This window comes from Saccopteryx leptura, chromosome 1 (assembly GCF_036850995.1).
Source record: "Saccopteryx leptura isolate mSacLep1 chromosome 1, mSacLep1_pri_phased_curated, whole genome shotgun sequence".
NCBI classification, from domain to species: Eukaryota; Metazoa; Chordata; class Mammalia; order Chiroptera; family Emballonuridae; genus Saccopteryx; species Saccopteryx leptura.
In genome coordinates this window covers 176165403-176183923 of record NC_089503.1, presented here as the reverse complement: position 1 = coordinate 176183923, position 18521 = coordinate 176165403, and the positions used below count along the sequence as shown (strand labels likewise).

Sequence of the window (18521 nt, the reverse complement as noted above, 5' to 3'; positions counted from 1 at the left end):
GCATGCGAGGTCCCTGAGACTGGGGTGCAGTTGCGGGTGGGGAGGCAAGGCGGCGCACAACACCAGTGGGAGCATAGGCCTGTCTGTAAGTTACACTGGAGCCCCGGCCGGCCAGATGGCGCGGCTCCACCACGTCCCCAGCCCGTGGCCACCAGGCCCGGCCGGCCCCTATACGCCCCCCTCTGCCCCGCGGATCCTGTCCGTCCTGCGCACCCTGGAAGCTCACCCCCACCGCTGGGCCCCAAAGCTCCGCACCACACGCCCCAGGTGCTTACGGTTGTCGGTTCCCCGGCTCCTGCTGTTGGGTCCTGTGCACGGTCCCTCTCTCTGGCTCCGTGTTCAGGTTCCTGTGACTCCCGCTCAGCGGGTCTCCAGAGTGGCGCTGACCCCGCCCAGGCTCGGCTCCACCATGGGGCGTTCCCGGCTGGGCTCCGGGGACAGGGACATCCCGGGTTCAGTCCCGCCCCGCTGGCGTTACCTGAGGGACCCTGGACTGTCTGCACGTCCTTAAGGCTCCGCCGCCTCTAAGTTGGAGCAGGGCTACTCAATTTGATGCTGTGACTTAACATTCTAAAACTTTGATAATGGTGATGGTTGGTTGCATCACCACAACTCTGAATATATCGAAAAACTACGGAACTGGGCACTTTAAAAGGGTGTCTTCTGTAGTGTGTGAATTAGACCTCAGTAAGACCGTTATTGTTACGTAAAATAACAGCAGTGAGATTGTAACTTCACTCCTCACTATTTATAATATGAAATGTAAGACTGTAAGATATTTCAAAGTATAATAAACATATATGCAGTCAATAAATAAGTTACAGAGTCCAACTCAGCAGGGTAAAATTTATTTTTCTTTCTCTTTTTTGTCAGCAGAGTAAAATTCAGTCAGAATTCTACTGCTTTTGGTCAAAAGCCATTGCTATGGAACTAAAGTGTGGGTATAATGTGCTTTCTAGACTAAATTATAGTTTAAAAAATCTGAACAAAGGCTGGATGAGCCCACACTCAAGCCAGCAACCTCGGGCTTTCGAACCTGGGTCCTCAGTATCCTCTCAGGATTCTGGAGAGGTTCCAGGCACATCAGGTAGGATAAAAAATAATGTGTGAGCCCTGGCCGGTTGGCTCAGCGGTAGAGCGTCGGCCTGGCGTGCGGGGGACCCGGGTTCGATTCCCGGCCAGGGCACATAGGAGAAGTGCCCATTTGCTTCTCCACCCCGCCCCCCTCCTTCCTCTCTGTCTCTCTCTTCCCCTCCCGCAGCCAAGGCTCCATTGGAGCAAAGATGGCCCGGGCGCTGGGGATGGCTCCTTGGCCTCTGCCCCAGGCGCTAGAGTGGCTCTGGTAGCGGCAGAGCGACGCCCCGGAAGGGCAGAGCATCGCCCCCTGGTGGGCAGAGTGTTGCCCCTGGTGGGCGTGCCGGGTGGATCCCGGTCGGGCGCATGCGGGAGTCTGTCTGACTGTCTCTCCCCGTTTCCAGCTTCAGAAAAAAGAAAGAAAAATAATGTACGAGGGGAACAACTTTGGATAGAAACTAGGTCCATTCCTGATTCACTGGGAAGGAAACAATATTCTTTATGATAAAAATGTACAATATAAATCAATCATGAAGAAACATTAGGCAAACCAAGATTCATTCTACAAAATAATTAGCCTATACTCTCCAAAAATGTCAAGGTCAGCCTGACCAAGCAGTGGTGCAGTGGATAGAGTATTGGCCTGGGATACTGAGGACCCAGGTTCAAAAGCCCAAGGTTGCTGGCTTGAATGTGGGCTCATCCAGCTTTGGGGTTGCTGGCTTGAGTGTGGGATGATAGATATGACCCCATGGTCCCTGACTTGAGCCCAAGGTCGCCAACTTGAGCCCAAGGTCACTGACTTGAGCAAGGGGTCACTGGCTCAGCTGGAGCCCCCAAGTCAAAGCACATATGAGAAAGCAATTAATGAACAACTAAGGTGCCGCAACTATGAGTTGATGCTTCTGATCTCTCTCTCTTCTCTCATTCTCTCTTTTACTTAAAAAAAAAAATGTCAAGGTCAAAAATGTCAATGTCAAAAATGTCAATGTCAGAAAAGACAAGGCATAAGTCATGACAATGAATTGCAATGCTCTACTTTTGGCTGATCCCAGCACAGAAACAGTTTCTATAAAGAATGTTATTGGGACTACTGGGGGCATCTGTAGATTAAATAGTGGTTTTATATTCATGGTTAATATTTTAATTTTGAGAATTGAATTTTTCTAAGTAAATATCTTTGATCTTAAAAAATACACATTGAAAATTTTAAGTAGTAATGGAGCATCATGTCTGAAATGATTATGTATATTATATAATGTTTTAGATGTTATTATACAGCAAATATGCATTTGCTTTGTAACTATCTAGATATATAATTCTTTTTCTATCTGCCCCCCCCCCCCCCAGCTTTTCCTTCACTCTTATTTACCATAGGACTCCTCCTGGGCACTCTGTGCTCTTTGGATGCTTACCAATAAATTGCCAATGGAAAGATCACTGATTGCACCAGACCCTGTATGTATTTTATTATAGTTCTCAAAAGGGCATATCACTCATTACTTATTACAAAAGTATTATCTACTTCAAGATTAGCAGATTATAAATCATCTTGACGTTAAAGGAGTTGGGGTGGGGATACCAAATGGCTTACAAGATGTTAAAGAGTGAACATTTTATAAGAGTACCGATTACTGTATAGCTTGCTTGACTGGTTAGATAGAGCATTGACCCAGAACTATGAGATCACCAGTTGGAATCCCGAGGTTGTCAGCTTGAGTTCAGTGTCACCGGTTTGAGCATGCAGTTGCTGTTTTGAGCATGGGTCACCGACATGATCCCAAGGTCACTGGCTTAAGCCCAAGGTTCCTGGCTTGACGCCAAGGTTGCGCAAGGGGTTGCTGGCTCGTCTTAAGCCCAAAGTTGCCTGTCCGATCCCCAGTCATGGCACATAGGCGAAGCAATCAATGCACAACTAAGTGGAGCAATGAGATGATGCTTCTATCTCTCCCTTCCCATCTCTCTCTCCAATCCTCACTCAAAGAAAAAAGAATACTGATTACATAGAGTTATTTCATATCTGTCTTCTCATCATTTTTATAATCAAGTATATTTAAAAATCATTGATTAACATATGGTGCTCCCAATAAGCCAATAAAACACAAGCAAAATCCCAGTTTCTAGAAACTTGCCCATGTACAATGGACAAAAGTAATTTACAATGATATCTGTTGGAGACAGCAGGAATGACAATATGAAATAATATATTTTATGCACTGAATCACTACAAATAGAAAATAATTTAAAATTTTATACAGCCTTCATATTTTATGTAAAAAGATGTGTCAGAAAAGAGACAACAGGCCCAAAATGGAGTCACTTGTGCTAAGCCCCACATTAGCAAACCAAATGTAATTGACCTAACCCAATTGCTGTTTCAGCTTCTCCCAGGATTCTGTTAACCAGTTACTCTGGAATTACATGGTCAACACTAGCTAGGTAATCTTCCTGATAGTCCCCTGCCTTCCCCCAAAGGAAGGAGCCATTCCTTGAAACAATTATTTCTTTTGCTAATAACTCCTTGTTCCACCCCCCACTTTCTGCCTTTAACTGACTCCATTTTGTACAGCTCTTTGGAGCTCCTTTCTATTTTCTAGCTGGGATGCTGCCCGATTCATGAGTCATTGCATCAAGCCAAGAAGATACTTAAAATGTACTCAGTTATGGTTTTTAACAGATATAAATGAAGAAGAAAGATGTCAAATGTTAGATTTTTAAGCACTTTTCCTACTGAATTTTTTTTTTTTTTTTGTATTTTTCTGAAGCTGGAAACGGGGAGAGACAGTCAGACAGACTCCCGCATGCGCCTGACCGGGATCCACCCAGCACGCCCACCAGGGGCGAAGCTCTGCCCACCAGGGGGCGATGCTCTGCCCCTCCGGGGCGTCGCTCTGCCGCGACCAGAGCCACTCTAGCGCCTGGGGCAGAGGCCAAGGAGCCATCCCCAGCGCCCGGGCCATCTTTGCTCCAATGGAGCCTTGGCTGCGGGAGGGGAAGAGAGAGACAGAGAGGAAGGAGGGGGGGGGTGGAGAAGAAAATAGGTGCTTCTCCTATGTGCTCTGGCCGGGAATCGAACCCGGGTCCCCCTGCACACCAGGCCGACGCTCTACTGCTGAGCCAACCGGCCAGGGCCCTGAAAATTTTTTTAAATGACTTCACCCTGGCTCCCCAAACCACTTTCCTCCAGGTTCCTTGAGGTCTCTGACTAGATTGTACTATATTCCCGAACTTCAAGGGCAGGGGTCAACAACACAATCTTGTGAATATCAAGATTACTAGAATTTCCTTGAATAAGCTAGTCTGTAAACAAAGTTCAAAAGCAAACGCCATCTTGGGGCCTCTATCGGCCTTCGCTGGACACTGCATTGTGAGGTAAGTATGAGAATCATTTTGTGCCTGCTTTGCAGGAGATGGAAGGACTATTAAACTGTGTTAAGATCATTCAATTGATTGAAGCATTAATTGGCTCTTGTGGCTTTTTAAGACCACAAGACCACAGCAGCTTCTTCTCCCCACCCCTCATTCTTGAAGAGCAAAAACCAGGTTTAACTCTTTTAGTTGATGCTTTTTATATTTGTTTTTTTTTAAGATTTTATTTATTGATTTTAGAGAGAGGAGAGAGAAAAAGGCAGAGTGGAGTGAGGAATGAGAAGCATTAACTCATTGTTGCCTTTTTTTTTGAGAGAGGGGAGGTAGAGAGATAGACTGCAGCATGCGCCCCAGCCGGGATCCACCTGGCAACCCTGTCTGGGGCCATGCTTGAATCAACCCAGCTATCCTTAGCGCCCAAGGCTGAGGCTCAGAACAATCGAGAGCCACTGGCTGCAAGAGGGGAAGGTAGGGAAAGGGCAGAGGGAGAGGGAGAGAAGCAGCTGGTCACTTCTCATGTGTGCCCTGACCGGGATTGAACCTGGGACATCCACATGCTGGGCCAACACTCTGTCCACTGAGTCAACCGGTCAGGGTGTTGAATGGCTTCTTAATAAAGGGTATGTGGGAGGTAAAAATCTCATTGTGTAACTTCCCAGGGATGCAATGCTTACATATTCTTGACTTTTGCTATGTGACTTCCAGTGCCTGCCTGAGGGTTCGTATAACATCCCCTGTCACTGATGTCAGGCTCTTTTTTCAATCTGGGTTCCCTTGAAGGTAGAGCCTGGGACAAAGTCTTCCTTATAAGTACGTAGTTTATTTAGAAAGTTGTCCCAGGGGAAGGAGTAAGGGCTGGGGAAGTGGAAAGGAGGAAAGACAAGACAAAGGATGCTTAAAAATTGGCTGCTGTTCTGAGCAACTGGTGCTTGATTTATGGGATGTTCTGAGCTTTATGAAATGAGAACTGTCCTCCCAGGGTACTAAAAGTAGAGTTATTAGCTCCTGTCCCTCATTAGTCAATTGACTTTTTAGTGATTGACTTCATAGGCTCTGACTTCCCTGCATCTCCAGGTTATGTGAGCATGAATGTCAAGAAGACTGTTAGGCCAAAACCATAAAGAAATGGACCAAGAGATTAAGAAACAGTTCTCAAAATCTGAAACTTCTATATGACAAAAGGTATTTGTTGTAGGCTGAATAATAGATACATCAACTGAAGTTGCATGTACCAAGATGGGTAAGATGTATAGAGATTTATTGGCAGAAATGCCTGTGAAGGGGACAGGGAGCAGGAGTAGGTAAGAACCTCAGACCTCAATGAAAGTCTCACACCTGTAACGGGAGATTGTTTCCTCCGTCCCACTGTAATCCTTTCCATTCACCTCTCCCCTTCTCTGAGGGAAACACTCATCTGTGGTCCAGAAAGTTTGCATTTTCTAGTTTTATGTAAACTAAATCATTCAGCATGCACTATGTCTGGTTTCTTTCACTCAGTGTTAACTGTTTTGTGATTCACCCACCTTGTCATGTTATCAATAGTTTGTTCCTTTCATTGATGAGGCTATTATTGGTAGGTATGGATATTCACCCTTTCACTTATCCAGAAACCTTTTGGGTTGTTTCTGGGTTTTGGCTATTCATGAAGCTACTATGAATATTCATGTACAAGTCTTTGCATATGCAAAACTTTTAAGGAAACTGCCAGTTTTCCAAAGTGGTGGTGCTAATTTCCATTCCACCAGCAATGTTTGAGAGTTCTGGTTGTTCCACATCTGTGTCAGCACTTGGGATGGTCAGTCTTTGTAATTTCAGCTATTCTAATATGTATGTAGTGGCATCTTGTGATTTTACTTTGCATTCTTGTAACAACTGATGATGATTAACATCTTTTTATGTGCTTATTTGCCTTTTTTTTTTTTTTTTTTCATTTTTTTGAAGCTGGAAACAGGGAGAGACAGACAGACTCCCGCATGCGCCCGACCGGGATCCACCCAGCACGCCCACCAGGGGCGACGCTCTGCCCACCAGGGGGCGATGCTCTGCCCATCCTGGGCGTCGCCATGTTGCGACCAGAGCCACTCTAGCACCTGAGGCAGAGGCCACAGAGCCATCCCCAGCGCCCGGGCCATCTTTGCTCCAATGGAGCCTTGGCTGCGGGAGGGGAAGAGAGAGACAGAGAGGAAAGTGCGGCGGAGGGGTGGAGAAGCAAATGGGCGCTTCTCCTGTGTGCCCTGGCCGGGAATCGAACCCGGGTCCTCCGCACGCTAGGCCGACGCTCTACCGCTGAGCCAACCGGCCAGGGCTTATTTGCCTTCTGTACATCTTCAGTGAAGCGTCTATTCAAATCTTTTGTAGGTCTTTTTTGGAAAGGGTATTGAGTTTTGAGAATTCTTCATATATTATAGTACAAGTTGTTAGTCTGTGACTAAGAGGCTTTGTATATTTGAGACAAAAAGTTCACACCCTCGTAGGTACCCTGAAAGGGGGAGTAACCCTTTACAACAGAGAACACAGGTAGACCAACAGCCATGTTTAAAGGGCTCTGTGATCCAAGGGAAGTGTATCTTCAGAAGAGAATGAAAAAATGAAATTATTTGAAATATTAGTACTAGAGTCTCAATTACTACAGTGACTTTATTTGGATTACCTTAGAATCAGCAGCCCTTGATGAAATCTATCACAAAATAGTTTGCTACAAATTAACCCATAGAAATGTGATTATAGTGTTCAGAAATACTTCCTGATTTAAAAAATTAAGTATATAGCACTGTGATTTTCAGAATATATGATTTGGTGTTTTATTATATATAAGGTCTACCGGAAAGTTCTGTCCGTTTCTATCACAAGTTTCGACATGTAAGCACGTTTATTTGGCGCATGTGTGCCTCTCTATTTTTATCACTTAATGTATATATACTGACGTAGCAAATGAACTAAAACAAAGTTGATTCACATTAGTCTTATGTGTGAAGCGATAGTGTACCCATGGCTACTGATAAAGTTCATTTACGCCACTGTAATTTTTACGAATTTCAACAAGGAACAAATGCTACAGAAGCATGTCTGTCGCATCCACCATATTCCCTGGACCTAGCACCCTCCGACTATCACTTGTTTTTGTCCTCACAAAATTTTTTGAAGGGCAAAAAATTCAAAAATGAAGAAGATATCAAAAAAGCACTGGTTCAATTTTTTGCATCAAAAGATAAAACATTTTTCAAAAATGGGATATACAAATTGCCCACACGCTGGCAAGAAATCATTAATCATAATGGCAATTATATTATTTAATAAAGTTTATTGACGGTAAGAAAAATTTGTATTGTTTTATTCCAAAAACAGACAGAACTTTCCGGTAGACCTTATATATAGTCTTTAAGAGATTCAAACTTGGACCACTTACCACCTAGTTCTTTCACTAATTTTATTTTGTACACAAACAAGTTTTAGATTTAAGGACCCCCACACACACATACATAAGAACACTCTATGAAAATAGTCTTCTTGTATTTCCCAACTGCCAAAAATGGCATTTAATAATAGACATAACTTGGCAGAAAAGGCAGCCATTACCAATAAATAATCCTTCAATTAAAATTATGAGAAAACTTAAGAGCTGGCTAATACTCTTTCCCCTGAAAAACAGTAATAATAATAATAATAGCTACCATTTATTGAGCTTACTATGTTCTAGGCACTGTACTAAAGGTTTAGCATGGACAATGCCATTTAATCCTCAAGTCCTATGAGCACTACGTTGACCCCATATCCAGAAGAAATCGGAGGCTCACAGAAGTATCCTGAGACCACAGATGCAGAAAGTAGTGGAGACAAAATTGTAACCCCAGGCTGTCTGCCTTTGAACCTCTTTTCTTAATCCCTCTGCTATCAGATACAAACATCTCACACTATTTTCCCCCCTCCCTGGTTACCTTTATAAAAGCAGTGTTAAAAAAACTAGATGTACATGAGAGAAAAAAAGGCCAAAAAACCCCTTGTGATTCAACTAAGTGTGTGAGGGAATCAACAAATTCAAAAAACCCTACACTAGTTGATTACTTTTCCTAATCAACAAAAGAACCTTGCCATCAACAGAGCTCAAAAGAATGTAATGGAAAGTACCTAGAAACAAACAAAATTTACTAACATTATCATTAGGCTCATTTTAGACTATATGAATAGAGTATGTCCTAGTCAAGAAATAGTAATATTTGTGAGGTTAAAGACTTCAAGAAAAACAATATATAGTCACATAATATTTTATTTATTGACCTTTGAAACATGTCAAGATTCATATAGCTAATGGAACTTTCCATATAACTGTCATGTTCAACATGACAGATTTCTAACAAAAAATATTTTATTGTAGGAATCAACACATGAACTTTACATTTAGGTGGTAAAATTCAGGTTACGAATATAAGATAAATATCAAATAATATCATACAAACATGACAGTTGTGACAATCATGCTTAAAACCTTGGTTAAGTAAAGAGAGAAATGGGCAGGGGTGTTGGAGAGGTACACGAAGGTTTAACAGTTCACACAGTCCTTAGCCCTTCTGATAAACCCTACATGGGAAATATGTGACACATGTCCTGTGATATGGTGGCTTCAGTCCATCAGTGAGCATTCTATTCTGTTCACGTATTTTGAGTACTGAAAACTAGTTTCAAAGCCTGCTCAACAAGCCAATGGTACTATGAATCCCTTATATTCAAAAATATAGTTTAAATTTGGAGAGTTCAAGATAAAGCATACTTGTTTTCATAACTTCCTTTAGACACAATAGAGACAACACTACTGTACATAATCAAGAATACTACTGTGCACAGTTAATTCTAGTCACTATATTTTATATTTGTTGATCATCAAATGCACAGATTTTATGCCCCAAAAGAAATCTATCAATCCAGCAAAATGGTTGCATATAATTTTTTTTAAAGATGAATAAACTAAAGAAAGAATAAGCTTTTCTTGATAACTCATTTACAAACTTACCACAAAAAATTATATCTTTTGCCCAGCATCAAATGATCTGCAGAAAAGTTTCCAAGATAGCCACATTTCTTGTTCAATTTCCAAAAATAAATACAGGCTTTCTAACTGAAAGCACTTACATTCCTAGCTCTCTAAAGTAAACATTAAAAAGCAAAGTTCAAAAATGATTTCTAAGCTTCTGAATAGCCCACTTAGTTACATAAAGTATTTACTGTCCCAACACTTTCTCAAATTCAAAGATATTTACTTGGTAAGAACACAACAGTCTTCGTTTCAAAGCATTTAGTCCGTTTCCATGGCAACACTGCGGGATTCCTTGGCTACCATAAGTCGCATCAGTTGACTGTGGAATTTCTCAATCTTTTTTACATCTTGAGCTTGGTCTGTTCTATACACCAAACACTGTCAGAAAATTTAAAAGTATACATTAACTATGTAAGACTAGATTATCAACAATGTACCAAATATATGTATAACTGGGTAAAAATTTAAGTCTTTGCTACCATTGTTTTGCCCTAGTTTCTCTGGAGGTCATACTAAGAAAATTACACTCCAGTTTCCAAGCCCCCAGCATTTACATTCCTTAAATTTGTCAGCGCTGTTGCTAAAATAACTCAATGAACTCTATCATAAGTTTCTCAAAAATGACCAGTTAAATCCTGTTGTAGTCTGATGAGAAGAACTCAAGTCTTGAGCTTTTAAATAATACAGAAAACACAGAAATAAGAGGGGCTGTGAGGGTGGAGTTTACACCGAGTGATGAGGTTTTTAAAGAAATGAGGTAGAATAGAGCATTTCAGTCCATTCCTATTGCTATAATTTATTGTAACAATCAAATTCACATTTTTAGCAATCAGTCCAGTAGCTGTCTGGGATGACTGAAGGATGAACTGGAAGCAGGGACACAGGAGACTACTCTAATAATTTAGGCAAGTGACAATGAGCTCCTAAACTTGAGAGTAACTGAAAACGGAGCATTCAGGACAGGAAATGAATGAGGCAGCTTGATTCAATAATCCCCAAAAGCCTAGAAAAGTGTACAGAATGTATCAGAGGATCAAAATACGAGTTTTTCAAATGAAGGAACAGTGGCCATGAGAATGAGGGCGAGGATGGGACCACACATGATCCTCAGACAGGAAGTGCAACTGAAACTAGAAAGCAAGAGAATGCAGCAGTCTGAGAAGAGGGCATGAGTTCCATTCCAGACAGGCTCATTCTGAGGAATGGTGAGGTGAGGGTACTGAACTTAGAGCTGCTCAGGAAGCCAGAAAAAAATCAGGTAAATGTGCAAATCAGAAAACAGACACAGATCTGGGCAGTACCCGACTTAATGACTGAACAGATTACTCTACAAAAAGTGGTATGAAAAGACAACCAAGGGCCTGACTAGGCGGTGGTGCAGTGAACAGAGTGCCGGACTGGGATGCAGAGGACACAGGTTCAAAACCCGGAGGCCACCAGCTTGAGCGTGGGGTTACTGGCAAATACCATCACTTACTTCTCACATGCTCATAAAGAAACTTTATCCCCATATATCCAGTTTTGGCCTCTCCGTCCCTGTTGACTAAGGTCTGAAGACGGCAATTATTAAACCACACCTGGCATACTGTCTTAATGAAGCAAGTTAAATTATCTCCCTAAGAGCCTATAGAAGTAGCTTCTAGAATATGTTTCTTTGACTTTGGAATGAAATGCAAAATAATAATCCTAACAGGTAATCTGCATATACTCTGTGAATAATTCCAAACAAATAATTAACTCAAATCTGAAAGTATGCAACAAATAAAAATGTATACTTACAACTAAATCATCTGTTACTTTAATACACAAACTCCCATCAGAATGCCTATATTTGAGAACCACACGTGCCTGAAACAAAAATACATATTTAGAAACACTGAAGTCAGAAGATAATTCTCATAAATAATTTAGTCTTCAAGTTGGCTAAAATGATCTTTTAGAATAGCCAAAATGTCCAAAGTAACCTTTACTGTAAACTTATCATTATAGAAATGAGGTAGAATAGAGCATTTCAGTCCATTCCTATTGCTATAATTTATTTTTTTTAAAAGACTTAAGTGGGTTGGCATTTCTAGCCAGTAAAAATATACATTGAAGGGGATCAAAGCATGTTACCTCAAAGTAAGTCACTTTGTCATAAGGACTGTTTTGAGCTGAAGGCAATTAGGACTCTGCCATTTCTGGCTAAAAGGAGGGCATAAATGTTCTCCCCTCCCTTACCAAGAAGGATTCTTAACTGCAAAACAAACTGTACTAAACAACTTTTTTTTTTTTTTTTTTTTTTTTTTTTGTATTTTTCTGAAGCTGGAAACGGGTTGAGACAGTCAGACAGACTCCCGCATGCCCCCACCGGGATCCACCCGGCACGCCCACCAGGGGGCGACGCTCTGCCCACCAGGGGGCGATTCTCTGCTCCGGGGCATCGCTCTGCCGCAACCAGAGCCACTCTAGCGCCCGGGCCATCCTTGCTCCAATGGAGCCTTGGCTGCGGGAGGGGAAGAGAGAGACAGAGAGGAAGGAGGGGGGGTGGAGAAGCAAATGGGCGCCTCTCCTATGTGCCCTGGCCGGGAATCAAACCCGGGTCCCCTGCATGCCAGGCCGACGCTCTACCGCTGAGCCAACCAGCCAGGGCCTAAACAACAACTATTTACTATACTTTTCCTAGTTACCTTCCCACAAGTTACACCCCACCAGAAGCCCAAAACTCCCTTTTCTTTTTCCAGCCTTTATTCCACACTTTATCACCCTTTGTTAAGATGGTATACAGGCTCTAAATTCTAACTGCATCTTTATATTTCTTTATGAACTCCAGTTCATGTGTAATATTTTTCGCCCTTGTTATATCTGGCTTTTGTCAGGTTAATTCATAGCAATTAAATTTAAGGGGGTAAAGGAGAAAATTATTCCTCACCTATAATACTTTTTTTTTCTTTTGTATTTTTCTGAAGTGAAAAGCGGGGAGGCAGAGAGACAGACTCCCCCATGCACTTGACCAGGATCCAGCCGACAAGCCCACTAGGGGGCAATGCTCTGCCCATCTGGGGTGATGCTCCGTTGCAACCGGAGTCATTCTAGCACCTGAGGTGGAGGCAATGGAGCCATCCTCAGTGCCCGGGCCAACTTTGCTCCAATGGAGCCTTGGCTGTGGGAGAGGAAGAGAGAGAGAGAAAAAAAGGAGAGGGGAGGGGGAAGGGTGGAGAAGTAGATGGGTGCTTCTTCTGTGTGTCCTGGCCGGGTATCAAACCTAGGACACCTACACGCTGGGCTGAGGCTCTACCACTGTGCCAACCGGCCAGGGCCTGACCTACATACTTTAAACCATAGTGGAATGATGGGCAAAAAATAGCAGAAATGGCTAGTTAATTTTAAATCCATTCCTCAGGAAACCACTGGTCACATTTGCCTTTTCCCATGACTCTCAGGATGTGGACTGAGGCTAAAGTAGTCAACAAAATCACAATCACATCTTTATCATGATGATACAACGTGATGCATTATTACATAAAAGCAGAATTTTGCCTTGAGAATAAGTCTCCATCAAGTTTTCCCAAATCTAGAATAACTCCTATATTGAGTGCCACGTTACACAATAAATTTTTCTTTTCTTTTTTTAAGGTGACAGGAGGGGAGATAGTAAGGCAGACTTCCACATGAGCCCCCAACTGGGATCCACCCGACAACCCCATCAGGGGCTGATGCTCAAGTACTGAGCTATCCTCAGAGCCTGGGGCCACATTCAAACCAAATGAGCTGGCTGCAGGAAGGGAACAGGGAGAAAAGGGGTGAGGCGAGAAACAGATGGTTGCTTCCCCTATATGCCTTGACTGAGAATTGAACCCAGAATGTCTATATGCCAGGCCAATGCTCTAGCCACTGAGCCATTGGCCAGAGCCACTCAATGCTTTTTGTTCAGTATTATAGTTAGGTAGCCCTCCCCCCCAAATGATTTAGATATCAGCATATTTCAATACAAGAAGACATTTCCCAAGAGCGCTTACAACTTCTGTGAACATTATGTTTATTTCTTTAAATGATGGATTCAAAATAATGTATCACAGCATTTTTGCTAACAATTATAAAAGTTCTTGTTTAGCTGTTTTAAAAAGTTTGGCTACAAGTCAAAACAGAAACATAATTTTAACAGTTTAAAATGCAGCATTAGAAGTCTCAAGACAGTTCTGGAAACTAAATAAAAAGGGCTATTAAAGCTGTAACCTGAAGAGTTTCCCATTATGCTCTCTGCTCTCCTGTGACTGAAAAAAAAAGTCACACCACTTATGAGATTTATCTTAGTGAAGGAAGACGGGGAATTCACCAAGCACTTAAGTAGATATATATATAATAACAACTAGGTTAATTATCTTTGGATTACCTGACTCGATTTACTGAATGGTTAAATTCAGTTTTACATATTTTAAAAATCTGTTTTTTCAGAAACAAAAAACCCCCCTGAAACTTAAAAATGTACTAAAGGGCACTGACCTCTAAAAGATTAAGAACCACTATTTTTCTAAGGGGTGTAGATGTGTCCAAATTGGGGTTTTTCAAGAAACCCCATCGTCTCGGCGGTGTCTGAAAAAATTACCGTTTTATTTTACACGCGGTACCCTAACGCCCTGGCGATACAGGAAAAGGGCAGCAACACACAATGGACAGGAAGCCTAAACTGCGGGGTTGGAGCCGGCCCTTAGAGACACGTAAACCAAGCCAAGTGCTAAGGGAAACTCGGCGGGTGGGGACGCGCAAAGGCCCTGAAATGACGCTAACTTTTGCCCATTTCAGGGCCGTTAATCAGGGAGGAGACAGTAGGGACAATAGGACCTTCAGGGGTCCGTCCGTCTCTGCTCAATCCCAGCACCTCCCAGAGTGCGGACGAGCCCCCGGGGGCCGAGCAGACGGCAGGGTGGGAATCCTGACCCGAGGATGGGGACAGAGACACCGGCCCCTCCAGCGATTTACCTTCATAGGGTCGGCGAGGTAGAGCTTCTCGGCCGCACGACTGAACTCCTCCCAAGTCTGGTACTGCGGCATCGTGGACCCACGGCGGGACGGAACAGAGAAGTCAGGCCGGGACCAGAGGCTACCAGACCCACTAACGTCCCGCCGCCACCCACCGACCCATAGGCCCAGCCGACCAAAGATGGTGGCGTCTCCTCTCACTAACGCCCCGTCTCATTGGTCGGCCGTGCCGCCTTTGCCCAATGGGAAGTAGGGATGTTGTCACGGATGGGGCGGAGCCCCGAGCGTGTGGCTCTGGGAACTGGTCTAGAGAAGTGGAGAACCGGGAGACAGCTGGCGGCTCCCACAGCGCCCTCTGGAGGACTGGAGGAGCGACCGTCCCGCCGCCAGTAGGCTCTATTTCAAAGGTCAAGTCCAGGTTTCTGTAACCGATATGGAGCAGCTCGTGATAAACTCTGGAGATACAAGAGTGGACAGGACATGGTCCAGCTGTCGCATCTACAGCCTAGTAAAAAAGAGGGGAGACAAACACAAGAGTGCAACCGAGAACTTTGAATTTATTGGGGTGAGGTTGGTTAATAAAATTATACAGGTTTCGGTCCTGGCCGGTTGGCTTGGTGGTGGAGCGTCGGCCTGGCGTGCGGGGGACCCGGGTTCGATTCCCGACCAGGGCACATGGGAGAGGCGCCATTTGCTTCTCCACCCCCCCCCCCTTCCTCTCTGTCTCTCTCTTCCCCTCCGGCAGCCGGCAGCCGGGGCTCCATTGAAGCAAAGATGGCCCGGGCGCTGGGGATGGCTCTGTGGCCTCTGCCTCAGGCGCTAGAGTGGCTCTGGTCGCAACATAGCGACACCTAGGATGGGCAGAGCATCGCCCCCTGGTGGGCAGAGCGCCCCCCCATGGTGGGCGTGCCGGGTGGATCCCGGTCGGGCGCATGTGGGAGTCTGTCTGACTGTCTCTCCCCGTTTCCAGCTTCAGAAAAATACAAAAAAAAAAAAAAATTATACAGGTTTCAAGTGTACAACTCCATAATACATCATCTGTATATTGTATCATGCGTTCACCATCCGTAACTGAAAAATTTACATCATTTATGTAGGGTCAGTGGAGCACAAGAGAAGAATGATCACTTGTGGGTCCGGGTGATGCTAATAATAATAGCACACGATGGACCTCGGTAATCATGGTGAATGTTCATCAGGTGGGCAAGGAGCGGAGGTCTAGGCCCATTTTATGTATATTCAAGCAACATACATGTTCTCTAGCAGCTTTTTTTTTTTTACAAGGACAGAGAGAGTCAGAGAGAGGGATAGATAGGGACAGACAGGCAGGAACAGAGAGAGATGAGAAGCATCAATCATCTGTTTTTTGTTGCGACACCTTAGTTGTTCATTGATTGCTTTCTCATATGTGCCTTGACCGTGGGCCTTCAGCAGACCGAGTGATCCCTTGCTCAAGCCAGCGACCTTGGCTCCAAGCTGGTGAGCTTCTTGCTCAAGCCAGATAAGCCCGCGCTCAAGCTGGCGAGCTCGGGGTCTCGAACCTGGGTCCTTCCGCATCCCAGTTCGACGCTCTATCCACTGCGCCACTACCTGGTCAGGCTCTAGGCCCATTTTAAATCTGCGGTGTAATGTGACAGGTGTTTAAGGAATGGGAGGAGAGAAGCAAGAGCCATATTATCGCTCATGTCAGGGTAAGAAATTTGAAATTTGTCTTCCAGGCAATGGGGTGACATAGAAAGGTATCATTCTTTTTTTTTTTAAAGATTTTATTTATTCATTTTAGAGAGGGGAGAGGGGAGGGGGGAGCCAGAAATAACAACTCCCATATGTGCCTTGACTAGGCAAACCCAGGGTTTTGAACCGGCAACCTCAGTGTTTTCAGGTTGACACTTTATCCACTGCGCCGCCACTGGTCAGGCAGAGAGGTATCATTCTTTTTTTTTTTTTTAATTATTTATTTTATTTATTCATTTTTAGAGAGGAGAGAGACAGAGAGGGAGAGAGAGACAGAGAGAGAGAAGGGGGGAGGAGCTGGAAGCATCAACCCTCATATGTGCCTTGACCAGGCAAGCCCAGGGTTTTGAACCGGCGACCTTAACATTTCCAGGTCGACGCTTTATCCACTGCGCCACCACAGGTCAGGCGAAAGGTATCATTCTTTAATTAAGTCTATTGAGGCATATTTTACATACAAGAAAATGTTTTCATTTTGAATGTGCAGTTTGATGAATTTTAACGAATGTACCCATCAGGTATGTATATATACCCTTATGCCCAATACCACAAACAAAATACAGAATATTTCTTCATCTCCAAAACATTCCCTAATGTTTCTTCATATTCATTCTCCCCATCACCAGCCCTGGCCCCAGACAATCACTAATCTGCTTTCCACTACTATAGATTAGATTTTCCTGTCACTTGAAGGGCTTTAAGCAGATTTACATGTTATAAGGCTGCACACCATGCCTGGCAGCAGGGAGACCTCTTAAGATGCTCTTGTAGTTATACCAACATAAGAGACTGTGGATCTGAAATAAGATACTAGCTCAGGAATTGAGAGGAGGGTATAGTTAAGAGATCAGACAATGACCCTCAAGCCAGTGGAAGTGACGGTCACTGACTGATACAGGGGAAAAGGAGGAAGAACAATTTTGGGAAGAGACTGGGAAAGATAATTCCAAAAATCTGAAAAGCTCTGAAAAACCTTAGTACAGGGGTCCTCGGATTATGACAGTCTCCACATACGACACTTCAAGTTTACACACTTACTCCCATAAAAACTTTTAAAAAATTGAGATGTGTTTCCGCTTACACCATTAGTGTCATACTTACGATATGGGCAAACTAGTTTGGTTGGTTGGCAGAAGAATACACAGTAATGTGGCTTGTTTGTGTTTTTATGTTCTAGATTATGATTTTACAATTGTGTTAGGATAGGTAAGTGACTTAGGCTAGGGTGTGTTGATTTACACCAAAATTTGGGTTACGTCACTGTCATAGAAATGGAACTGTGTTGTAACTCAAAAACCCCCCATACTTTGTGGCTTCTTTGGTGGAAAACTTGATCTCTGGTGAGGTTGGTTATAGCTATGATTTGTCCCACTTGGTACGCATGATTACTGAGTGGAGTGTGATCTCTATAATATATAGTATGTGCACTGTGTTACCTTCCTGGAATTCCAACAAGTTTAGAATTCCAAAGCACATGAGGCCCTAGGGATTTCGGATAAGGGAGTATAGACCTGTTGCCCTCTCCTTTACAGGTGATGAAGAAATCAAGTCTGACAAATAAATTCTGCTAAACCGATTAGCACTGGAATTTGCTCTCCGTTGTCTGGCAAATGGCAAGCCAACACAAGTTAATCACAACAGGAAGTAGTAGGATTCATTTTGACTTTTAAAAAATGTATCTAGAGATAATAGGGAAGCTGGCTTAGTGGATAGAGCTTAGGTGGAGGTTCAAAACCAGAGGCCCTAGTTCTTTCCCTAGCCTGTGGTCTCTGTGATTACTTTCCTGTCCTTGCCATCCAAGCCCACCCCACCCCCAGGTCCCCAAGTGCAGTTGCTTTCACTGAGGTCACCAACTGCTCTCACAAGTTACCGTTCACCTGTATTTGAGGCCACTGGCCACCCCTTTGTCCTTACAATGTCTCAGGCTTTTGGCTTTTTTTCTTTTCTTTTTGCGTGCAAGAGAGAAAGAGGGAGGTATAGACAGACAGGAAGGGACAGACAGCATCAACTCATAGTTGTGGCACCTTCGTATTCATTGGTTGCTTTCTCATATGTGCCTTGACCAGGGGGCTCCAGCCAAGCCAGTGACCCCTTGCTCAAGCCAGTGACCTTGGGCTCAAGCCAGTGACCCTGTCCTTAGGCTAGATGAGCCTGTACTCAAACCAGCAACCTTGGGGTTTCAAACCTGGGTCCTCAGCATCCCAGGTCAGCACTCTATCAACTGCGCCACCTCCTGCTCAGGTGCTTTTGGCTTTTCTTATCTCATTCCTTTCTCCTCCTTCACCTCTCTGGCTGTTCTGCTCTGGCTCTGTCCTGGCCTCTTCTGCACCCAGGGTTCTTGAGGATTGGGTCCCAA

The 18521-nt window shown here is 43.8% G+C and overlaps 2 protein-coding genes across 2 annotated transcripts in view; both read right to left on the bottom strand.

Annotated features, from left to right (window-relative positions):
• Positions 1-427, bottom strand: part of EPHX1 (epoxide hydrolase 1) — a 38261-nt gene extending 37834 nt beyond the window's left edge. Inside the window, exon 1 of the mRNA XM_066381228.1 lies at positions 276-427. The gene's annotated coding sequence lies outside the window, so the exon portion shown is untranslated. The remainder of the gene's footprint in view (positions 1-275) is intronic.
• An 8262-nt stretch (positions 428-8689) lies between these two features.
• Positions 8690-14627, bottom strand: SRP9 (signal recognition particle 9). Its single transcript, XM_066381124.1, has 3 exons — positions 14432-14627; positions 11252-11320; positions 8690-9850 (listed from the first exon to the last, which is right to left on the bottom strand). The coding sequence occupies exons 1-3, from the start codon at positions 14501-14503 to the stop codon at positions 9731-9733; spliced, it is 261 nt and encodes an 86-aa protein (XP_066237221.1). The 5' UTR covers positions 14504-14627; the 3' UTR covers positions 8690-9730.
• Positions 14628-18521: the final 3894 nt, after the last annotated feature.